The sequence below is a fragment of the Equus caballus genome, chromosome 4 (assembly GCF_041296265.1).
Source record: "Equus caballus isolate H_3958 breed thoroughbred chromosome 4, TB-T2T, whole genome shotgun sequence".
Taxonomy (NCBI): domain Eukaryota; kingdom Metazoa; phylum Chordata; class Mammalia; order Perissodactyla; family Equidae; genus Equus; species Equus caballus.
This window is the reverse complement of record NC_091687.1, coordinates 101901646-101923253: the sequence shown is the minus strand read 5'-3', so window position 1 is coordinate 101923253 and position 21608 is coordinate 101901646. Positions and strand designations below refer to the sequence as shown.

Here is a 21608-nt window from a genome sequence, read left to right as displayed (position 1 = left end):
GCGTTCCTGCCCTTCTTCCAGTGTTCTCTGCCACCCAGTGCCCAGGAGGCTTGGGTTCCCTGTAACCCCTCTGATCAGCTGTGCTTTCCGATGTGGACCTGAGAGGACAGCCCTTGTAGGCTGGGATCTGCCCTCGTGACAGGTCTCTGCTTCCTGTTCCTTCATGGCTGGAGCCAAAGCATTTCTAAGGAAATCAGGATTTCTCCACCACCCTCTGTCATCAACTCCTTTGATTGTAAAAGAGGCTTTGTTACTGCTTTCAGAATTGGTTGAAGTGTGTAACATTTGGCATCTGTGGATGGTAATTTATATTATATTTAGCATCTGTATCTTCAGAGAGAGTTAGTTCTATAATGGAGGATAGTAGGGAGAATAAAACTCATATTTGTGTGTCAAGCTATTCAATGTAAATCAGTTTAGGGAAAAATACTATACAAAGAGATAAAGGCAGCTCACGGCCTAAACAAACAAAAAAGCCCTGTTTTTTTAAGGGAAAAAAACAGAATAAGGTTGTAGTGGCTGCTGAGAAGCAGCAGTACATTTCTCTTTGTGTGGAACCTTTTGCCAGCTAGCACAGGTTTCAAACCAACCATCATGTGGCTGTCAGTCCCGTTTAAGGGATGAGAAGCTGAAAGGTCAAAACTGAAAAGTTGAAAGACTCTTTTTTGAAATTAATAGACCTCGTTTTTAGAGCAGTTTTCGGTTTGCAGAAAATTGAGCAGAGTAGACAGAGAGTTCCCATATATGCCCCTCCTGTTCTCCGTTTCCCCTATTATCTGGCATTAGTGTGGTACATTTGTTGCAAATGGTGAACCAATATTGATACATTATTATTAACGAAAGTCCATAATTTACATTAGGGTTCACTCCTGTGTTACACATTCTGTGGGTTTTGACAGATGCGTAGTGCCATGTATTCACCATTACAGCATCACAGTGAAGAGATTCAAGACCCTGAAACTCTCTTGTGCTCCACCCAGTCCTCCCTACCTGCCTTGCCCCATCAGTGAATGTCCTGACGCCACCTCATGGCCTTCGCAGGTGTGTGTGCAGAAGTCTCTCTTCACAGAGCTGACTCTTCTTCCTCCTTCAGTTCCCACACAGCAACACTCCCCAGGGAACTCCTTGCTTACACGCTGCCCCTACTCTGCACACCCAATCAGGTCTCTGATCCATCATCTTTCCTACCTCTTGGTGCTTTGCCTTCCATGCACTGATGAAGTTTTCCTGTGTACAGTTGTGTGAATAGCTTGTCTCTGACGCTAGCATGGAGGCTCATGAATGAGTAATATGGCTGGGTGAAGAAAAGAGCTCTTTCAAATCTCATTTTCAGTCCCATTGCTGCAGCTTTTGCATATTACCAGTTACTCAGGCCAGGTGCAATTTTAAAATCCTCCTTTTTAAAATCTACAGCTTCAGGCACAATTTCCTGGGCTCCCCCAACGGTGTAAAATGATGAGAAAATTAGGGCCACTCACCTTCTTCCACTCTTTTCCTCAGCTGTACCTCCTGACAGATAGAGCACTACTTTTACACTCTAATATGTGGAAAGATTCTGTAACTGTATTAATCATTTCTGTGGTTTTGCTCTAAATTGATACTAAAAGAAAAACACCAAAGATCATTATTCAAGAACAAGATTCGTTTTTATTTCACTCCAGAGTCTTTTCCATGGCTGTGTCCCAATTATTCCTCTTTCTTGAATTACTATTTAGAATTATAAGAATATATTCTCTATTTTTTCTTCAGAAGAACCTAAGAATTCGTAAGTCTTGTATTGCTTCATATCTAAAAAGCGTATTTGTTATGTTTGTAAGATCTCAATGTTGAGTCAACTCATGGTTCATGGCACATTGTCACCTCTGGTTCAGGCAAGAATCCTTATTGCTTGACTCATCCATTGCTTCCTTTTTATCCCTATACCACATTCCTATTCTCCTTACCCTCCCCATAGGCAAACATGTTCGTCTGTATATATACTCACATATTTTTAAAATTTTTAACATATATATTCTTAAATTTGTTACTAGAAAAATTATCTTATTGTGTTTGCATTTATTTTAATTTACATAAATGGGTTCTGTAATTTACCATGACTCTGTTTCCTACTATGCATTATGTTTCCAATCCACCCACATTTCTCTGTGTGCATCTAATCCATTGTTTGCTGGATATCTACATGTATGCCTATCTTTTCTTCCAATGATGGACACCGAGTTCAAGTGTATTTTATGTTTTCTTTAAGAATCTTACTTGTGTTCGGATATATTTAAGCCCTTTTAATTGAATATATGCCCTCTGATTGAATGTCCAAATAGAAATATGTGTATGTGAATTGTATAGCTAATGAAGATCTGAATGGACTTGTGGTAAACTTCAAGGGCTGATATGTAATCTAGAGAATTTTTTCCCTAATGAAAGCAATCCTTTGACTAAAGACAAACCCTGCTCACACATTGAGGCCTTGTATACAGCAGAATAAGTTCTCAGAAGCTTGCAACATACAGTACAAAAGGCATAGTTGGAATAAAAGTGAAATGGCTGTAAAAGGAGACCTAGATACCTTAATCTGGTAATATGTTTTGTATTAAATATGCTTTAAAGCAATATTTTATTAAAATAAAGAATATCCTTTGGAAGTTATTCAAAGTCATATGAATTATTAAAAATATCTTTTTTAGTCTCCTATTGAATGCATGTATGTCTTGGCATTTTCCCATAAGGACTTGAGGCATCTTTTTATAAAGACTGTATGCCCTAAGGATAATGAACAGAGCAGGAAAGGAAAATCGTTGCTCTGTAGAAGAAGGGGAGTTTCCACGTAGTCTGTTTAAAAGCAAACGTTGTAGCCTTCATTGAGCATTACATTTAACTCTAACCTTCTTCTAAGTGCAAAAATTGAAAATATGGTAAATTATATTGGTTTTCCTCATCAGAATGGAAGAAGCATACCAGTTCCTCAGGACACATACTCTGTTTGTTGATACAGGTACTCTCACTGAGCATCTTCTAGAATGGCTTTGGGTATAAGAAAGAGGTTAACCACTAGTATGATTGACAGTGAATTCTGAAAGCTAGAAGCTCAAGTCTCAGATAAGGCAAAGATTCAGGAAGTAGTGCTTTATTTACGCTTGAGTAAGGGTTTGAATAAGACCGTAGAATGCTGTATCATATAGTGCTACATCTTTAGCATGTGGAACCAGTTTAGTCTTTGAAATTGACAGGTATAGGTAGGAATCCTAATTCTGCCCGCTTGTTATTTGTGTGGTCCTGAATGCAATCTCTGCAAGCTTCAATTTTCACTTATGTAAAAATAATAATTAACAATAAGCTACATTGTAAAATTGTCACTAGGATTTAGTCAGGTGGAAGTTCCTAGGATTATTCAGTACGTACTACATAAATTTGTTGTTAGGCTTAAGTATGATAAACCATGTGAAGTTCCTAGGATGGTACCTGGTGCATCCCACCAGGTCTTCAATGTACATCAACGGCCCTTCCTTTCTCTTCCCTGTTTTAATGGTCATTCCTTCTCTCCTTCAGGGAAAGCACAAATTACATGTAGATACTGGAATGGAAGGTGATTGGTGTGGCCTTATTCCTGTTGGACAGCCATGCAGTCAGGTTACGACAACAGGCCTGAAGTGGAACCTCAGTAAGTAAAACCCTAGGACAAAGGGAGCTTTTCTTTCTTTTTTTTTTTTAAAAAAAATTCTCTTTGGTCTATACCTGGGAGTGGAATTGCTGGTTCATATGGTAACTCTGTTTAACTTTTCAAGGAACTGCCAGACTATTTTCCAAAGCTACATTCCTACCAGCAGTGTATGAGTTCCACTTCTCTACAATTTCACCAACACGTGTTATTATCTTCTTTTTTTTATACACATCTTATCGGGTACGAAGTGATATCTCATCATGGTTTTTATTTACTTTTTCCTGATGACTAATGACATCGAACATCTTTCTGTGTGCTTATGGACCATTTGTATATTTTCTTTGGAGTAATGTCTGTTCAGATCTTTTGCCCATATTTTAATTGTATTATTTCTGTTTTTAGATCGAATTGTAAGATGCTTTTATATATTCCAGATATGTCCTTTATCAGATATATGATTTGCAAATATTGTCCCAGTCTTTGACTTATCTCTTCATTTTCTTAAATTTAATTAACTAAATTCATTAGTTTAATTTTGATGAAGTCCAATTTTTTCTTTTATGGATTGTACTTTTAGTGTCATATTTAAGAACCAACCTTCTTTCTAGTTGATTTTGTGTCCTTGAAGTCTACTTTATTTTCCCAGAGAAGTAGCTATTCTAACTAAAGTAGCAAGTTCTTTTCATAGTCAAACCTCTGATATTTTGTAAGATTAGCCACTTTATTAAGTTTAAAATGTTTTCTAGTACTTATTAACTGCTTTAGGTTCTAGTTATACTAAAAGTGTCTGATTTGAAAAGAACGAAAAATGAGGTGGGTCTGTTCATGAAATAAATGCTGATTCCAAAGAAACCATCAAACATCGTGAAGTGAATCAACTCTAGGCTCTTTAAAAATAATGGTAATTTAATCGAAGAGCTTTGATTGAATGTCCAAGGGATGATCTCCTGATTGACCAATACCTCTAAGGTTGTAGAAAGTAAAATAGAGAACCATGTCATTCTTTTATAATATGTAAAACTTTCAGGTTCCCACAAGGAAATAAATATTTCAAGAAATAAGTAATTTGAAGATAAAAAGATATTTTAAAAGGCATTTCTATGAGCCATTGCTGAAACAATTAAGAAAAACTAGAGATATTTTGAAGCAACTGTGTGGAGAGCTCATCAGAATTTGAAAGGACCGTGAGAACAGATCTGCTCAGTGCACAGAAATATGACAGGCTTTGAAGCTGTTTAGCTGAGAGTGACACAAGCTTCCATTAGAAACGGTTTTTTGAAAACATTCCAGCCTAAAACAAATGTACTTTCTAGAGTTCCCGTTCTTTCCAAGGGCCCAATCTAGACAGAACTTCTTCCTTGATCTAGTAGTGACCTCACTTTTCAGGGCTGGCCCAAGACCAGAGGAGCACTGAGCCACTGAGCGAAGTGAAGAGGAGGCTTGGCAATATGGGCAACCACCCAGCTTCCTTTATTTTACAGCAATAGGAAAGAGTCATAGCTTTAGGCACGAGTCTTCGGGGCTCTTTAGAACATCCACAGTCACGTGCACATGCTAATTCCGATAATAAAGTTTACTCTGGGAAGGGGGCCTTGGGCTTGATGAGGGTAGAGGGCTTTTAACCTTCCTAGCTGTAACAATGTTTCAATCCTACTGAAATGCTATATACTATTACTTATTTATATTTACAGATTGCTTTGATGTTCAGAATAATTACTTTTTTCTCTACTATTTTATGAAAATAAGTAAATAGCAACTTCATGGAATATGCAAAGCAATAGAGTTCAGACACAAAGTGTTTCATCAATTATCTGTGGTAAAAGTGCTAATTAACAGGGTTTTCTGGTGGGAAAGATTAGCTCGTTAAAAAGTAATAGAAATAGCTGTGAAGTCACACCATGTTCACTTGAAGAGAAGTGGATAGATTTCTTTCGCAGAGAGGGCCCCTGCTTACTCAGTGTCATTGTCTGTGAAAGCAGAGCCCTGAGGTCAGTGTCGATTTGTCATTCACACCTACAAAGTGACAGGATGGGGCTGGGCCTGGAGGAGGAGAAAGGAGATGCAGTGGCTTAGTCTGGAGCTGCTCACTTCTTGGGTCAAGTAGAGTAAGCAAGTCCTTGTGAGGAAGCGCATCAAAATCTTCCTCAGGTGGTCCGTGGGCTTGACGTCTCCCAGCCTACACCCACTGTGAAATATGATGCCAGAAGTTCTAAAAGTAGTCTGATTTACCTGTTTCAATTTGCAATATCTCCCATCACATTTCGTCTTTTAAAAAAAGTGTGAAAGATGCCTATGTACCCATCACCCAGAAGTAAATCTTTACAAATATTGTTGAAGCTCCCTAGATTACAATATTTTATTTCATAGCAATATGCTATGACCATTCTGTGACATGTGTCTGGTACAAGAGTTTCTTTAGGCTGTATACACTTGGGAGTAAAGTAGCTGTATCACAGATAAGAGCATCCTCAGCTTTACTGGATGCCATGTTACTCTGACAGAGGTCATACCAGCGTACACTCAGCCAGGAGTGTACAAGAGTTCCTGTGCTCCACATCCTCACCCCATTCTTGGTATTGTCAGATTTAATCATTTTTGCCAATCTGATGAATGTCAGTGATGCCTCACTCTGGTCTCTGGTTGCTGTGAGAGAAGCAGCTTTTTGTAATTATTAACCATGCTGGTTTCCTCTTCTGTGGATTGCTACTTTCTTGTGCCCGTTTAGCCATTGAACTATTTGTTTTTTTCTTATTCTTAGAATTTCTTCAGACCCTCGTTATCTTCTTCCTGGCAATACTTTGCCTTTTTCATTCGTTTATGGTATTTTTCTATGTGCTGGGGTTAAGTTAAAGGTAAATCTTTTGATTTAAGATTTGTAGTTTTCATGTTGTAAGTCAAATTTCTATTCCTCATGGTCATAAAGATGTTTTCACATTTTAGTTTTAAGTTTTATTTTTAGGTATTTTATTTCACCTGAAATTGATTTTTGTGTATCATATGAGTTAGGGATCCGATTTTTTTTGCTTATTGATAACCAATTGCCCTAGCATCATTTATCATCCTTTCTCCAGTGATGTGCAAGGCACTATACGGTTTCATATTTGTGGGTATGTTTCTTGAATCTCTAGGCTGTTCCCTTGGCTTACGTTCTTTTTCCTATACTGATACCACACTGCCCTAATTACCATCACTTCATAGTAAATATTGACATGTGGTAAGTTGAGTCCCCCAACCTTGTTCTTCCTCAGAATTTTCATGGCTGTTCCTGGCTTTTTGCTCTTCATAAGTTTTAGCATTAGCTTCACAAGTGTGCCACATATAATTCCATTATACTTTTTTCAGAATTATATTAAATTTGTAGATAAATTGAGAAGAATGAAACAATTGGATAAGATTTCTCAGTGACATTCTCTTCCCATCCATAAATATATCTCTCCGTTTACTTAGAAATTTTCAGTTGCTCTCAATAATGCTAAAATTTTGTCCATAAGATCCTGTACGTCTTGTATATAAAATTTATTTCTAGAAACTCTATATTTTGTGTTGCTATTGTAAGTAGCTTTTTAAAAATCACATTTTTTGAGTTCATTGGTGGTATATAGACATAAAGTTGATTTTACTATATTGTATTAATATATTGTTGAACACTTTTATTGTTATTGTAAAACTGTGACTAGAGATTCACTTGGGTTTTCTATAGACAGTCGTATTTTTGTTAGTAATCAGGTTTTTTTCCTTCAATCTGTAACAAATAGGATTGCATTCAGTTATGGCTAACTGAAACAGTAGTCTTAAAAAAGCCCTTTTTTTTGTTCCTCATGTAGCAAAGTACAGAAGTTAGTAGTTACAGGGCAAAGTTTCTGTGATTTCCTCAGTCTTTGCCTCAAAATCATAAGATGTCTCTTGCAACTCCAGCCACTGTGTCTCCCCTTCAGCATCACGAGGGAGGAAAGGGAAGAGAGGAAGATGGGGCAGCACATACGGCAGGAAAACCAGGCAGTAGAGATTCCCAGAATTTCCAGAAATCCTTCCTGCATCTAACCTTCTGACTCGGTGGCCAGAACTATCAAATAGCTACCCCAGCTGCAAAGGAGGCTAGGCCGTGCAGTTTTCTAAGGATGTAGTCACCCCAAATAAAACTGAGGTTCTGTCGGTGAAGAAGATGAGCATGAATAGAAGTCTGCTCTTCTGTCTATCAACTTGTCCACCATCTAGTTGAACAGTTTAGCTACATATATAATAAAAATGTGTTTTACCTTTTTTCAGCCACACTCTTGTGGACTTCTATTGTTGCTGTTAAAGAACCACAGTCAATCAAACTAACTCTGATTTGTTTATAATCTGTCCTTAACTCGCTCCATTCTTTAGACCTGATGTTTTCTTTGATGCTCTACAGTTTTACTACCGTATGTTTAAGTGTAGCCTATCTTTTGTTGTAGTTGGTGTTCCTTAGCTCTGATAATTGGTGTAGTTCATTGATCCTGCAAATTTTTCAAATATTCTCATTTTTCAGAGAAAGACATGGTAGTTCAAAGCTCTAGTAGTGATTTGCCCAAATTGACGTCATTAGGGATTGATGCACTCAGAATCTGAATTCAAGGCTTCAATGCTGTTTTTCCTTGTTTCCAATTAATAAGTGAAAAATTTTCCATATAGAATAAGTTGATGTCTGAAAAAATCACTAAAATGAATTCAGCGTAAAGAGAAGAAAACAAGAGGAAGGTAACTGGTAAAGAAGAGAAAGCAAAGGACATAGGAAAGAGGAGATAATGGTGGGAAATGGAAAGTAATTAGGAAGAAAAAAATTTTGAGGGACAGAACTTTTAACTCCCCTACACTTTTGCTTAAGAAAAATGTTAAATGGAGTTGCCCTCCATTCGCCCAGGCCTCTTAATAGAACACTCAAGTTGAGTTTGAAATTATGTATTCATTGCTCCTTCTTTTGTGTTTTTTCAAAGAAGTATAGAAATAAATGGCAGAATGAAATAATTTTCTAGCATTGACTGAAATCTCCTAACCCAAGTGAAAGAGTTTTGAAAGAAAAAAGTTGCGAGAAAATAGTTTGAAAAGGTTTTTCATCCCTGTGGAAAATAGTTTGTAATGAGTGTGTATGGGCGCCGCGTTTTCTGCAGGAGTTCTCTATGAGGATTTTTAAGTGTCAGTCTAACAAGGGAGCAGTTCATGCATCTATAAAACTACGCTGGCTAGTAATGCAGTTTCAGTGAGAAATGCTCTTAATTCTCACTCCGTTAGGCCTCACAAAGTGATTCCAGTCAGTTGTCATGGTTGGACAATAGCTATACCCACTAAGGTTATAGGCTTGGTGAGCTAGTGCCACTAATATGTGAGATGGTTCATATTTTTAGATGTCTTTGCTATTATTTTTATTGCTTTTCTAGTCCTGTGCTTAAAAAACAACACTCTGAAACTGTGATGTCAGTATTTCCTGTCTGATTCAAGAACAATATCTTTTGTATCTTAATTCTTTGATAATAGATGACCTGCTTTGAATTGAATTAAAGATATTGTTAAAATTTTTACATAAAACACATGCTTTAGAGGTCAAAGATGGTAATAAGGATGGTGGTTTTTTTTCCCTCTCAGTCTTCCCCAAGGAAGATGTTAGCTAAAGTTTGCCACCCCCAAATCATTTTCTTGAGTTTACAAGTTGGTGAAATGACTATATTTCATCACATCTAAGATGTCATCAATTGTAACATGCGTTATTATGTTATATACATTAAGAAAAAATACTACTAATTATATCTCCAGAGATGTGGGGAAAATGTGCATGTTAGAACTGATAAAATATGGTAGATCAAATAGCATAGCAACTTAATTATCAAACTCTATGCATAGAAATCCACTCTGAAACCTGTCATGACAAATTGCAAAAGCCTTTGAAATGGACAAAAAGATTCCTGAGTATCTTTCAGTGGATTGTTAGGCCTGGTCTAGAGGTCCCTCGAGGGTAACTGATTCTGTAGGATGCTTAGCCTTTCATTGTCTTTGCTTATTTGTAACTCTGAGGAGTTAGAAGTTAACTAGTAAAGGACTGATAATAATTTAAATGATTCCTGTTCATATAAGTCAATTGAACTTTTTTTCTGTCAAAACACAATGGATTATCACCCTATAGAAATGACCAGTTTTCCATCTATTAGCAAATCCCTATCAGCATTCCTAGTTATCTATACATATCTCTGTCATTTGTAGTGTCCTTTGAATCAGGGTTTTACGTCTTACTGGTTTTCTCATTAGTTGATGACTTAAGTGAAATCTCTGATGTATTCATTTTGTGTTTGTTTCAGTCATTATTTTATCCTTTGAAAGATTATTCTTTAACAAACCAAATTGTAATCACCTATGATATTAAAGGATCACAAGCTATTGCAGTCTTTTAAAAGAAACGTGTAATATGTTCCTGCAAAGTACCACTTAACCTCTGGCTCTCTGAAGTAGCCCTGGAACAGAGGCAGCCCTGGAACAGAGGTCTAAGGATATCACTTCCATATTTGTATACTGGGAGAGGTCTCACAAAGAGCTGTGCTGTGCACTCTGTGTCAAAAAAGAATCATGGCCATGACTGAGCAGTTTGAGCAATAGGAATCAGGCTAATATGATCTTCTGGAACTCATGAGTTCATTCTAGTACTAGTAAGGTAAGCTAGAAGGAAATGGCATTTTTTTAAACAGTTTTATCATGACATACCATGAAGTTGACCCAGTTAAAGTGTGCAATTCGATGGTGTTTAGTATATTCACCAGTCAAATTCAAAACATATTCATCACGGGGCCGGCCCGGTGGCGCAGCGGTTAAGTTCGCACGTTCCGCTTCTCGGCGGCCCGGGGTTCGCTGGTTCGGATCCCGGGTGCGGACATGGCACTGCTTGGCAGCCATGCTGTGGTAGGCGTCCCACGTATAAACTAGAGGAAGATGAGCACGGATGTTAGCTCAGAGCCAGGCTTCCTCAGCAAAAAGAGGAGGACTGGCAGTAGTTAGCTGAGGGCTAATCTTCCTCCAAAAAAAAAAAAAAAACATATTCATCACCTCAAAAAGAAAGTGCATACCCTTTAGCTAGTCCCCTCCCGTCCCCTCTTCCCATCCCACCATGCCCTTCCCCCCCAGCCCTAAGAAACCACTAATCTGCTGTCTATCTCCATAGATTTCCCTATTTTAGACTTTCATATAAATAGAATTATATAATTTATAGATTTTTTTTTTTGTGACTGGCTTCTTTGACTTAGAATGTTCATCCATGTTGTAGAATTTATCAGTATTTCATATCTTTTTATGGTCAAATAATTTTCTACTGTATCCCTTTTGTTTATCTGTTTGTCCACTAATGGAAATTTGGATTGTTTGCACTTTTTGTCTGTTATGAATAACACGGCTATAAACATTCATGTACAAATTTCTTATGGACATATGTTCTCCTTTCTCGTGGGTAGACAGCTAATGGTAGAGTTGCCAGGTCATGTGGTAATCATTTCTGTTTAATCACTGAGGAGCTGCACCATTTCACATTCCTACTAGGAGTGTATGAGAGTTATGATTTTTCCACATCCTTGCCAATACTTATTTTTATCTGACTTTTTGATTTTAGCCATCATGGTAGGTATGAATTATTATCTCGTTGTTTTGGTTTACATTTCCCTGATGACTAATGATACAGAGCATTTTTTTCAGGTGCTTATTGGCCATTGTATACCTTCTGTGGAGATCCTTTGGCCCTTTTTTAATTGGGTTGTCTTTTTATTATTGAGTTGAGTTCTTTATGTTGACACAAATAATCCATAACCAATCTATAAATCAAAATGGGGGTGAGTGTATTATGAGCCAGATCTGAGGACTAGCCTGGGCCCTTCCTTCCCCAAGGAAGGAAGGGCAACAAGGAAGTGGGGTGTACAGAGTGGTTATAAACTGTCTTGAAACAAAGAGCATACATCACATATGTTAGGAATGTCCCTTTTACAATTGTCATGAGATGTTTAGCTGGCAAAGCAGATCAGTGGTCAGCAGGTCAGTGGTAACAAGGTAAGGGGTCACAAAGTGAGTACATCTGGTCAGTAATTAATCCTTAGTTTAGGGAGAGATGCTTATCCTTAAAGAAATGAGAATATGGGGGGAAGTTACATCCCTATCTTTAAGGGCATCATTCTTGTCTTTGGGATATAGTAAATATTTAAAGTAATGGACAGTGTGTGCTCAATAGGCCATGTCAGGCCTTTTTGGAAAAACAAGGTCAGGCAGAATTAGTTTTAACCCAAATGACTTCCTCATATACTCCAATATATCCTATTGCTTGTCATTTATTTATTATTTATATATTCTAGATACAAGTCCCTTATCTGATATAAGATTTACAAATATTTTCTCCCATTTTGTGGGCTCTCCTTTCACTTTCTTAATGGTGTTCTTTGAAACACAATCGTTTTTAATTTTGATGAAGTCTAATTAATCTACTTTTTCTTTTGTTGATTATGCTTTTGGTGTCATATCTAAGAATTCTTTGCCAAATTCAGTGTCATAAAGATTTACTCCTATGTTTTCTTCTAAGAGTTTATAGTTTTTTCCCTTATATTTACATGTTTGATTCCTTTTGACTTAACTTTTCAACAAGGTGTGAGGTAATGGTCCAGAATTAATTTGTTAATTTCCGCAAAGAAATCAGCTTGGATTCTGATAGGGATTGTGTTGATTCTGTAGATCAGTTTGAGAAGTGTAGCCATATTAACAATGTTAAGTCTTACAATCCATGAACATGGGATACTTTTAATTTATTTAGATCTTTAATTTCTTTCAGCAAACTTTTGTTCTCGTAGTGTAAGTTTTGCACTTCTTTTGTTAAATTTATTCCTAAGTATTGTATTGTTTTCATGCTATTGTTAATGGAATAGTTTTCTTAATTTCATTTTTGGATTATTCATTGCAAGTTTGTAGACATACAGTTGCATTTTGTGTCTACTGATCTTGTTTCCTCCAAACTTGCTGAACTTATTTATTAGTACTAATGGTGTCCTAGTGGATTTCTTAGTATTTTCTATATACAGGATCATATCGTCTGCAAATAGAGGTAGTTTTACTTCTTTTTTAATCTGGATGCCTTTTACTTTTTTTTCTTGCAAAATTGTGCTGGCTAGAACCTCCACTACAATATTGAATAGTATTCAAATAGTATTCAAATAATACTGAATGTAGCAAAAGTGGACATTCTTGTCCTACTCCTGATCTTAGGAGGAAAGCATCCAGTCTTTTACCATTAAGTATGATGTTAGCTGTTGGTTTTTCGTAGATGTCCTTTATCAGATTGAGGAAATTCCATTCTATTCCTAGTTTGTTGAGTGTTTTATCATCAAAGTGTGTTGGATTTTGCTTTTTGTCTATTGAGATGATCATGTGATTTAAAAAACATTCTGTTGATATACTGTTACGTTAATTGAATTTCAGATATTAAACCAAACTTGCTTCCCCGGAATAGATTCCACTTGATCATGATGTATAATTCTTTTATATGTTACTGAATTCAGTTTCCTAGTATTTTGTTGAGGATTTTTGCATCCATATTCTTAAGATATATTGTTTTGTAGGGTTCTTTTCTTGTGATGACTTTGATTGGTTTTAGTATCAGGGTAATACTGATCTTAAAGTCTAGGCATTCAAGAGGGAAACTCTGGGGAAGTTAGCCAAGGCAGCAAGAGCAAAACACAAGTCAGTCAGTCTGGCAGGCGGGTGCAGATGGGGGAGGACAGAGCATAGAGGGAGTGCTGGTTGCAGGAGACCCCTGAGGTGTGTTCTGATCCAGCGACAGGTGGTACCCTGTACCTTGTCCTCTTTTATTTGTGCACTTGCTGCAAGAAGGGGGAAAAGAGGAGAGAATGAGACCTACAGGGCCAGGTTGTATCTAACTAATAAATATCTAGTCTGCTGGCCATTCTACGGAGGAAGTGTAGGAATGAACATTTAAGCAAGCACAACCTTCTGGGGAGGAAGTTTCATTTATATGAAAATTTTATCTCTAAGGCTTCTTTTAAAAAGCACTTATCTCCACACATGCATAAGGAGACATCTTTCCCTCATCTGTGTTTAGTTAGCCATCAATGGCTTTACTTCTCCACAGCTTTGTATTATTATTATTTTTTTTTCTGAGGAAGATTAGCCCTGAGCAAACTGCTGCCAATCCTGCTCTTTTTGCTGAGGAAGACTGGCCCTTAGCTAACATCTGTGCCCATCTTCCTCTGCTTTATATGTGGGATGCCTGCCACAGCATGGCTTGACAAGTGGTGCCATGTCCACACCCTGGCTCCAAACCAGTGAACCCGGGCCGCAGAAGCAGAACATGTGCACCTAACCTCTGGGCCACCGGCCTGACCCCACTTTATATTATTAATTTAGGAAAGTCATTAATGTTTTCTTAGGCCATTTTTATTTATAAATGGAAAGTGCTAGCTATAAATTCCAATACTGATTTTTCTCCAAAAATAACTTCCAACTAAGAATCTTTCAAACCTTAAAAATAAAACATTCTCTCACAAATTCACGTAAATTTAAAGAGGTAGTGCAGGAATGAAAGGTTTATTTTTCATAATACCTATGCCTACAGTGTTACATTTATTTATATAATTTAGAATAATAATTACAAATACATATTTTCACAAAGATTTCTTAAGGAAGCCTTACACATCTATTTGTAGGGTACTGAGTATTTTCAAGCATTTGGTGAAACTTTAAAGTGTGTACTAAGTTCATTCCTCTAGGCTGCACTGAGTGATTTCTTATACTTTGGACTACATTATGGAAACAGCAGAACATTACATTCCTTATTAATGGGATATATTAAAAGAAGACATCTTAATTGTTGATACCACATCTTGATTTTTTTTATGCATTGTCCATCGTGTCAGCAAACGACAATTTATATGATCTGTAGGTTCAACCATATGAATGCTATTTCCTTAACTTAGATTCTAGGATAATTATAGTATCATAATGTCAAAAGACACATCATCGTTTGTCGAGACCTGTGATTTTCAAGTGAAATAACAAAGATCTAAAAGTGACTCTCACAAATCACGCAGCTTCCTAGTGCCGGAGCTGGCCTGGACTCAGGTGTCTCGACTCCCAGCTCAGGGCTTTTTCCTCCTAGTTTCTTTTGCTAGTAGCACAATACAAAATTTCGATATTTGATGACAGATTTAAATATATATAAAGATAGGTAAACTTAAAATGTGTGATGTTACATAGGCAGATCAAAAAATAACACCATATTTGTTAAAATTTCTGTGACATAAGTTTTCAGCTGAGTCAGTTTCAAATTGCTGCTATAAAAAATTACCCCAAACTAGCGGCCTAAAACAACACGTTTGTTATTATAGTTCTGGAGGTAAGAGTCCAAAATGAGTCTTATGAGACTAAAATCAAGGTATTGACAGAGCTGCATTGCTCCTGGAGGCTCCAGTGGAGAATTCTTTTTTTACCATTTCCAACTTCTAGAGGCTGCCACGTTTCTTGGCTCGTGAGTCTTTCCTCCATCTTCAAGGCTGGCAGCATAGATTATCGAATCTCTCTCTCTTCCTCTGACCTCTGCTTCCATTGTCACATCTCTTTCTCCAACTCGGACTCTATAGCCTCCCTCTTTTAAGGAATTTGTGACTACACTGGGACCACCTGGATAATCCTATCTTAAGATTTTTAATTACATCTGCAAAATCACTCTTGCCATTTAAGTAACTTATTCACAAGTTCCAGAGAGTACAATGTGGACCTTTTGGAGCGGCTATTATTCAGCCTACCAGATCAGGTCTATAATCAATGAATTAAATAATTTCCTGAAATAATACATATTGAATACAGTTATTGATCATTGAATCTTTACAGTTACTGTGAGAATTGATGTGTGAAGACTGTCTATATAGTTGTTGAGAAACTGAATCTCAAGGTTATCATTCATCTTGGCTTCAGAGAACTTGTGGTAAACAAAATTCAATTCAAAACAAAAACAAAAGAAATTGTGTGAGCACTATTGATTTGGTGTCCACAAAGGGGAATGAAGGTTACAATTTTCATTCAATTTGGTTTCTCTTTTCCAAGGATTGTTGTCAAGTTTAGATAAGCGTATACTCTGATCCCTGGGAATCATGAAGGAAACCGGAAGGTTTGCATAGACCAGAGCTAAAGCTCCATTCAATGAACTGTAGATTGTAACCAGTTTATTAGACATATTCCTTTTTCTATCCTTTTTATATTTCTTCTCTTTTAGCATTTGAGACTGTACTGCAATCTGATGTGTGATTAAGATGGTAGAAAAACGAAAGGCAGAAAATTTGACTTTTCCTTATTTTGCTTTTATAGTCACTTATTAGTAGAATCTCAGGACTCTACAGATCCTTAACTATCAATCAAGTTCGTCTTAATTAATCTACTGAACACTCATACACCATCAAACTATTGAGTTACTACTTATGCCGCTGTCACTTTTATTCCTGCCCCTTCCACACACACAAACACCCATGTCACTTGCAGAGACTTGTACTACGATATATTACCAATTTGGCTTTTCTTATTATGTGCATAGATTTGGTCAGTCTGCGGTTATAGACCACAAAACTGCCACTTTTGATAAGTTCTGAATACTAACATTGAGGAATCATTGCACAAAATGACAATCATGGGTAAGTCTAGGACCCAGATTTTATGAAGAAGGAAGGGGGGAGGTTGGGATGGAGGGAGGGTGATAAGCAGTAGATATTAATTCTTTGGAGAGAAAATACAAAGAGGAAGAAGATTACTTTTTAGACTATGTTATTCTGAAGAGTTTTCAAATATTCTACTTGTAATCAAATATTTCACTTTCAGACATATAAGACTCATGACATACAGCCCACTACAAACTTGTATTAACTATATATTTCATTGAGTCAGCTCCAATTCTATTTTCTATGTTGTAGGATTTGAACCAGATATGATTTCTCTTAGGTTCTTACCCTTTTATGATTCTGCCGAGAGCACAAGGAACCAACAGTAATTTACTATATACCATAATTATCCTGTTTTGTTTTTAGAAAACTCCCAAAAACCTGACAACACACATTTGTTCTGGTTCACTCTTGGCATTTAAATGTGAAAACAATTAATGTGCATTTGTAGGGAATATGACAAATGGGAATTTGTAAGCAGACCAGTTTTTCATTGACCTGCAGTCAAGAACACTATTATAACTCAGGTTTGCCTCCCAAGTTGGTGAAATGAGTTGATTTCCTGGTATTTACATGGGCAGGTTGACAGATGAGAATGGCTTCAGTGGAAGCTTGAGAGCCCCTTTCTATTTCCCTCCTCCAGGTTTCACTTTTGTGCTGATTCAGATGTGAGCTCTGTGCGTTCAACCATCCAGCTAATAAATTGAGACATGAAAGCAATAACTTTTGGTCATCACATGAACTGTAGAGAACAAATCAAGGGGTACAGGTGAATAAACTTTTACTGTGGGAACAGCTCGCTGGTTATAATTTTCTCATGGGTCCAAATAATCATCTTTGTGTTTTGAAATGGCACTTTCACCTATCTCCTATCTATCTTTTCTCCACACTCACTCTCATTCAGGTATAACATTAGCTCTTATTAATGCAGACTAAGTATTTTTATCCCCATTTTATGGATAAGGAAACTGAGACAAAGGAAGTCAAATGAATTGTCCAAGTTCTTATTTCCTAACTTAGTTCTCCTATGCACATAAAATGGATCCATCACTGGTCATTTACGTACCTAGCTATTTTTAAAAGCTTTGGACGTGGTGAAATAACGTATGTCAAAATTCTTCTTCTAAATGAAAGTGGGATTTTCCCTGAAATTGGGCAGGGTCAAAGACAAAGGGGAGAGAGAATTAATACATTAGCAATTAAAATCATGAAATGAGCCCCACCTAAGACATTTCTTTCTTCTTATGAGCCACAAAAGCATAAGCTAGAACCCATGCAGATTTGTAGCATGTGTAATTTATGCTCACTGTGATAGGTGGTTTCTGGGGTGATTATAAACCAAATGTTGTCATTCATCATGGTTCTCAAGGTACTTGGGGTAAGGATTCAAGGAAAAAATATTTATTTAGCGTTCTCAAAGGAGGATAAATGGTTAAAACAGGATTTTTAAGTGTCTAAAGATTCAAAGGTGACAAAGAAGGAAGGTAAGAGGGCCGGATGGCTCAGTGGCAGGAGGTTGGGGCTGCGTGCCGCTTTCTTAGCAGCGAGCTGCTGTTTGTCCTCCAGATGGCTTGGAGGCCAAATTGTGGAAAAGCTGAAAATATTTGGAGAACACTAGGCTTAAAGAAAAAGAAGGGGAGATCAAACTGGGGAAATGTCCAGTATGCAGACTAAAATAGAAGCATCTGCATGAAAAGATATATATCTGTGTATCCCAAATGAAGTTTGTAGTGAAGAAATATTTGTGGGGTTTTTTTTTTTTTTTTTTTTTTTTGCTATAGTTTAAGGGAAACTCAAGGTACAGATTACATGGAGAGAAAGTAAGTTCTCTAACAGGGAGCATCAGGAAACTACATAGTAGTACTCTTTCTTCTTCCAGAGAAGAGAGTAGAAATGCACTAGAAGAGAGAGTAGAAATCCTCTGGCTTTGAGATTATGAAACAGCCGAAAAGGGGAACAAATCAATGCCTAAACCCCTTGACAAAATCACTCTCTGGAGATTTTTGGAGAACATGCAACTTACCTTCTCTCCGTGGGATTCTGCTGAGTTTCCCTTGAAATGTAGCAGAAAAAAATTATGCAGCTATTTACTTCAGTTAACAATGTGGAGAAAAGATGACAACAGGGTTCAAGCTCTGACTCTGACATGAATGAATCCTGTGGTACTGGGACATCACGCAGAGTCTTCCTCTCTACACAGAGGGTTGGTAGATGATGTCGAAGGTTGCCTTCAGTGTGAAAACTGTGGCTGCTGACTCCACAAGGAAATGAGCGAGTCCAAATCATAAATGCCAGGAACTTAATACCGCTCTTCCTTAATTCCCTATGTGGTAGCAATTAAAAGTTCCTGTGGAAAGCAGTAATAGGACCAGAATCAGGGGACTTTTGTCTGGAAGCACATCAGGGGTGGACGTTGCACTGTGCATACCTTCTCTTATAGATTTCATGTCATGTAATTCGTGTACAAAAGCGGCTTTGAACATTGTGGAGGAGGACGTCCTATGTCATCACTACATTTTATAATCTCCTGCTGAAGGTTCTCACTCTTCAGAAGTTCGCAGTGAAGCCAGGAGTAGGAAGTTGTTATTACTCCTCATTTGCACTGAGGCAGAGTTGCAGCTCTGGCTTCGGTCAATAAAATACTCTTTGATAAGGATTCATTAGTAGCATTGCCATCTCCCCGCAGCCCCAGGGCCAGCATCACACTTTGGCTGTCTTCTCAATTGACTTGCAAAGTTTCACTTTGAGGGTATCACGTGGGCATTTTTCACTCATCTGTTTTCTGGACCACATTTACTTGCAAATTACCAACTTGTCTCTCTCAACTATCCACAAATCCCGTTTTTCTTCTGTGTGTATGTGTATAATGTGTGTCTTAAGGAATATGCTTAAAAAAAGATATGCTTAGCAAGAAGGTTTTCTGACTTTTTTTTACCAGCTACAACTGATAACCAACTTTTATTTTTAACCATTTAAAAAATTGCTTATTTGCCGTATATCAGTGGGATTTAAATCTAACAAATAATTAAGAACAATGCAAATTGAAACCTGCAGTGTTTACAGTTGACCTGTTTCTCACCAAAGGCTGATATTCCATAGTAAGGATAAAGACATTTTATTTCCTACGCCTTGCATGGTACAAGCTAATTACCATGTGAATTAAATAAATAAGGCTCTCCCTTACAGCAGCATCCTCTGCTTTAGGGGGAAAAATCTGGTTTATGCATATAGGACAAAGTGATTAAGAACAGAGATGCTGGCCTTTTCTCATCCAGCTTCACTGCGACTACAATCATGGTGTAAATATGAACAGGACTCTCACCTGCCCTCAGTATTCAGTTCCCTTTCTTTTAAAATGAGTGACTTTGAACTAAATGATCTCAATCTTTTTCACCTCTGGTATTACTCTTTCTTCTTTATTCTCAATAGCAGAATTTTACTATTTTGTTCTCTCCTCCTGAATGCCTGTGAAAAGCATTTGAGGTCCAGCACATATGCCATTTCCCCCATAAAACATGACCCTATACCCAGTATTCTCAGAATTTGTTCTCCCTTTAACACCTCCTCTCCCCTCCTATGAAAATCTTACTCATCTTTAAGGGCCATTTCAAATCACGTCTTTCATGAAGCTTTCCTAACTAAATGTGATTTCTCTCTCCTTTGAATTCCTAGTGTGCTGTGTGGCTTTTCAGGGTTCTTACCTATTAGTGTCATTCTTTATGCAGATTTCTTCTTCCTTTTACTAGAATGCATTTGCCTCAAGGATTTGGAGCTTGTCATCTCTATCTCTTCCTAGTCAGCTAGAATAGCACCCTGCATATTTTATGTAATTAGCAACCTTTTTTAAATTAGCAAGTGCATTTTACCCACGTGAATTCTGTATTGGGAAACAGAATCAATTGCACTTTGGTAAAAGATGTTGAGGCAAGAGTTCTTTATCATAAACCTTTAAAACAATTAGAATAATGACAGGTAAGTTGAATTTTAAGGGTGAAAATAGGTGTAAACCCTGCCAGAAGTTCATATGATTTAAAGTGATGCCATCTAAAATGTGATTATTACAAAAGAGAGTTTTTGAGTTTGAGAGAGAGAGCGTGTGTGTGTGTGTGTGTGTGTGTGTGTGTGTGTTGAGAAGGGGCCTGTCTAAGGAGTGGGCAATGGAGGAATGACTGTAGACATCTCGCCATATTGGGGATTTGGAATTTCAAATGAATTCACTGCCCACCTTGATGCTTTTCTCTGGCCCATTTCTTCCCTGCTCTGAGCATGAGGCAAGGTCTAAGCATTTCATTTTTAGATTCCCCTTTTATAAATGTTGAAACTGGTATAAAACCATAATTTGAGAGCAAGTATCATTATAAAAACAAGGACAAATGCAATTGATTCTCATTATTTTTTAATGAAAGTTACAGTATTTGCTTTGCAAAAAGAAAGAAAACAGAAAAATGCTGGTTGAGCTTACTCTACTGTGTCTGACAGGGCATTCTGACAGTATTATATAAGTATAAAAAGTAGGTTTATGGTCATTGTAATTATTTTGTATCTTTACTTTACCCACTTAACTAGACTGTATACCTCTTTAGTTTAAGGGCCCTTCAGGTTTCCTCCCCATCCTATTTAGTAACATTTTTAATACTAGATGTTTAATTGATGTTGATTAGTAATAGGATGCCTCATCAAAGTTGCTCTTTCTTTTTCACATTCAGACCTTACCCATTTCTCTAGCATTATCAACTAGAAGTAAATTAGAAAGTGTCCCCTAGCCTTGGGAAATGATCGTATTTACAGGTTGGTAAGAAATGGTGGATCCAGTGGCGTAGCGGTCGCACATTCTGCTTCTCAGCAGCCGGGCGTTCGCCGGTTCAGATCCTGGGTGCGGACATGGTACCGCTTGGCACGCCATGCTGTGGTAGGCGTCCCACATATAAAAAAGTAGAGGAAGGTGGGCACGAATTTTAGCTCAGGGCCAGGATTCCTCAGCAAAAAAAGGAGGACTGGCAGTAGTTAGCTCAGGGCTAATCTTCCTCAAAAAAAAAAAAAAAAAAAAGAAGTGGTGGATCCTGCAAAAAATAGGAAAGAAAGAACAGTGAGTAAAGCAGGAAGAGGATGGGATTGTATAGTTTATCTGTGAAAGAAGCTGCCATATGACAAGGGGTTAATGAGTAGGATCATATGCAAAAGAGATAGAAAGAAAGCAGAAGATGAGAGATGTTGAGTTAGGTATTAAGGTAAAGACACTTATGGATAAAGGCACAAAT

The 21608-nt window shown here is 37.3% G+C and overlaps 1 protein-coding gene across 4 annotated transcripts in view; it reads left to right on the top strand.

Moving 5' to 3' along the window:
- The window catches only part of TPK1 (thiamin pyrophosphokinase 1), a 325030-nt gene that overhangs the window by 224832 nt on the left and 78590 nt on the right, over positions 1-21608 (top strand). For all 4 annotated transcript variants that reach the window (XM_005609478.4, XM_014739331.3, XM_023639892.2 and 1 more), the window contains one exon: positions 3544-3655. In XM_005609478.4, coding sequence (XP_005609535.1) covers positions 3544-3655 — 112 coding nt within the window. The remainder of the gene's footprint in view (positions 1-3543; positions 3656-21608) is intronic.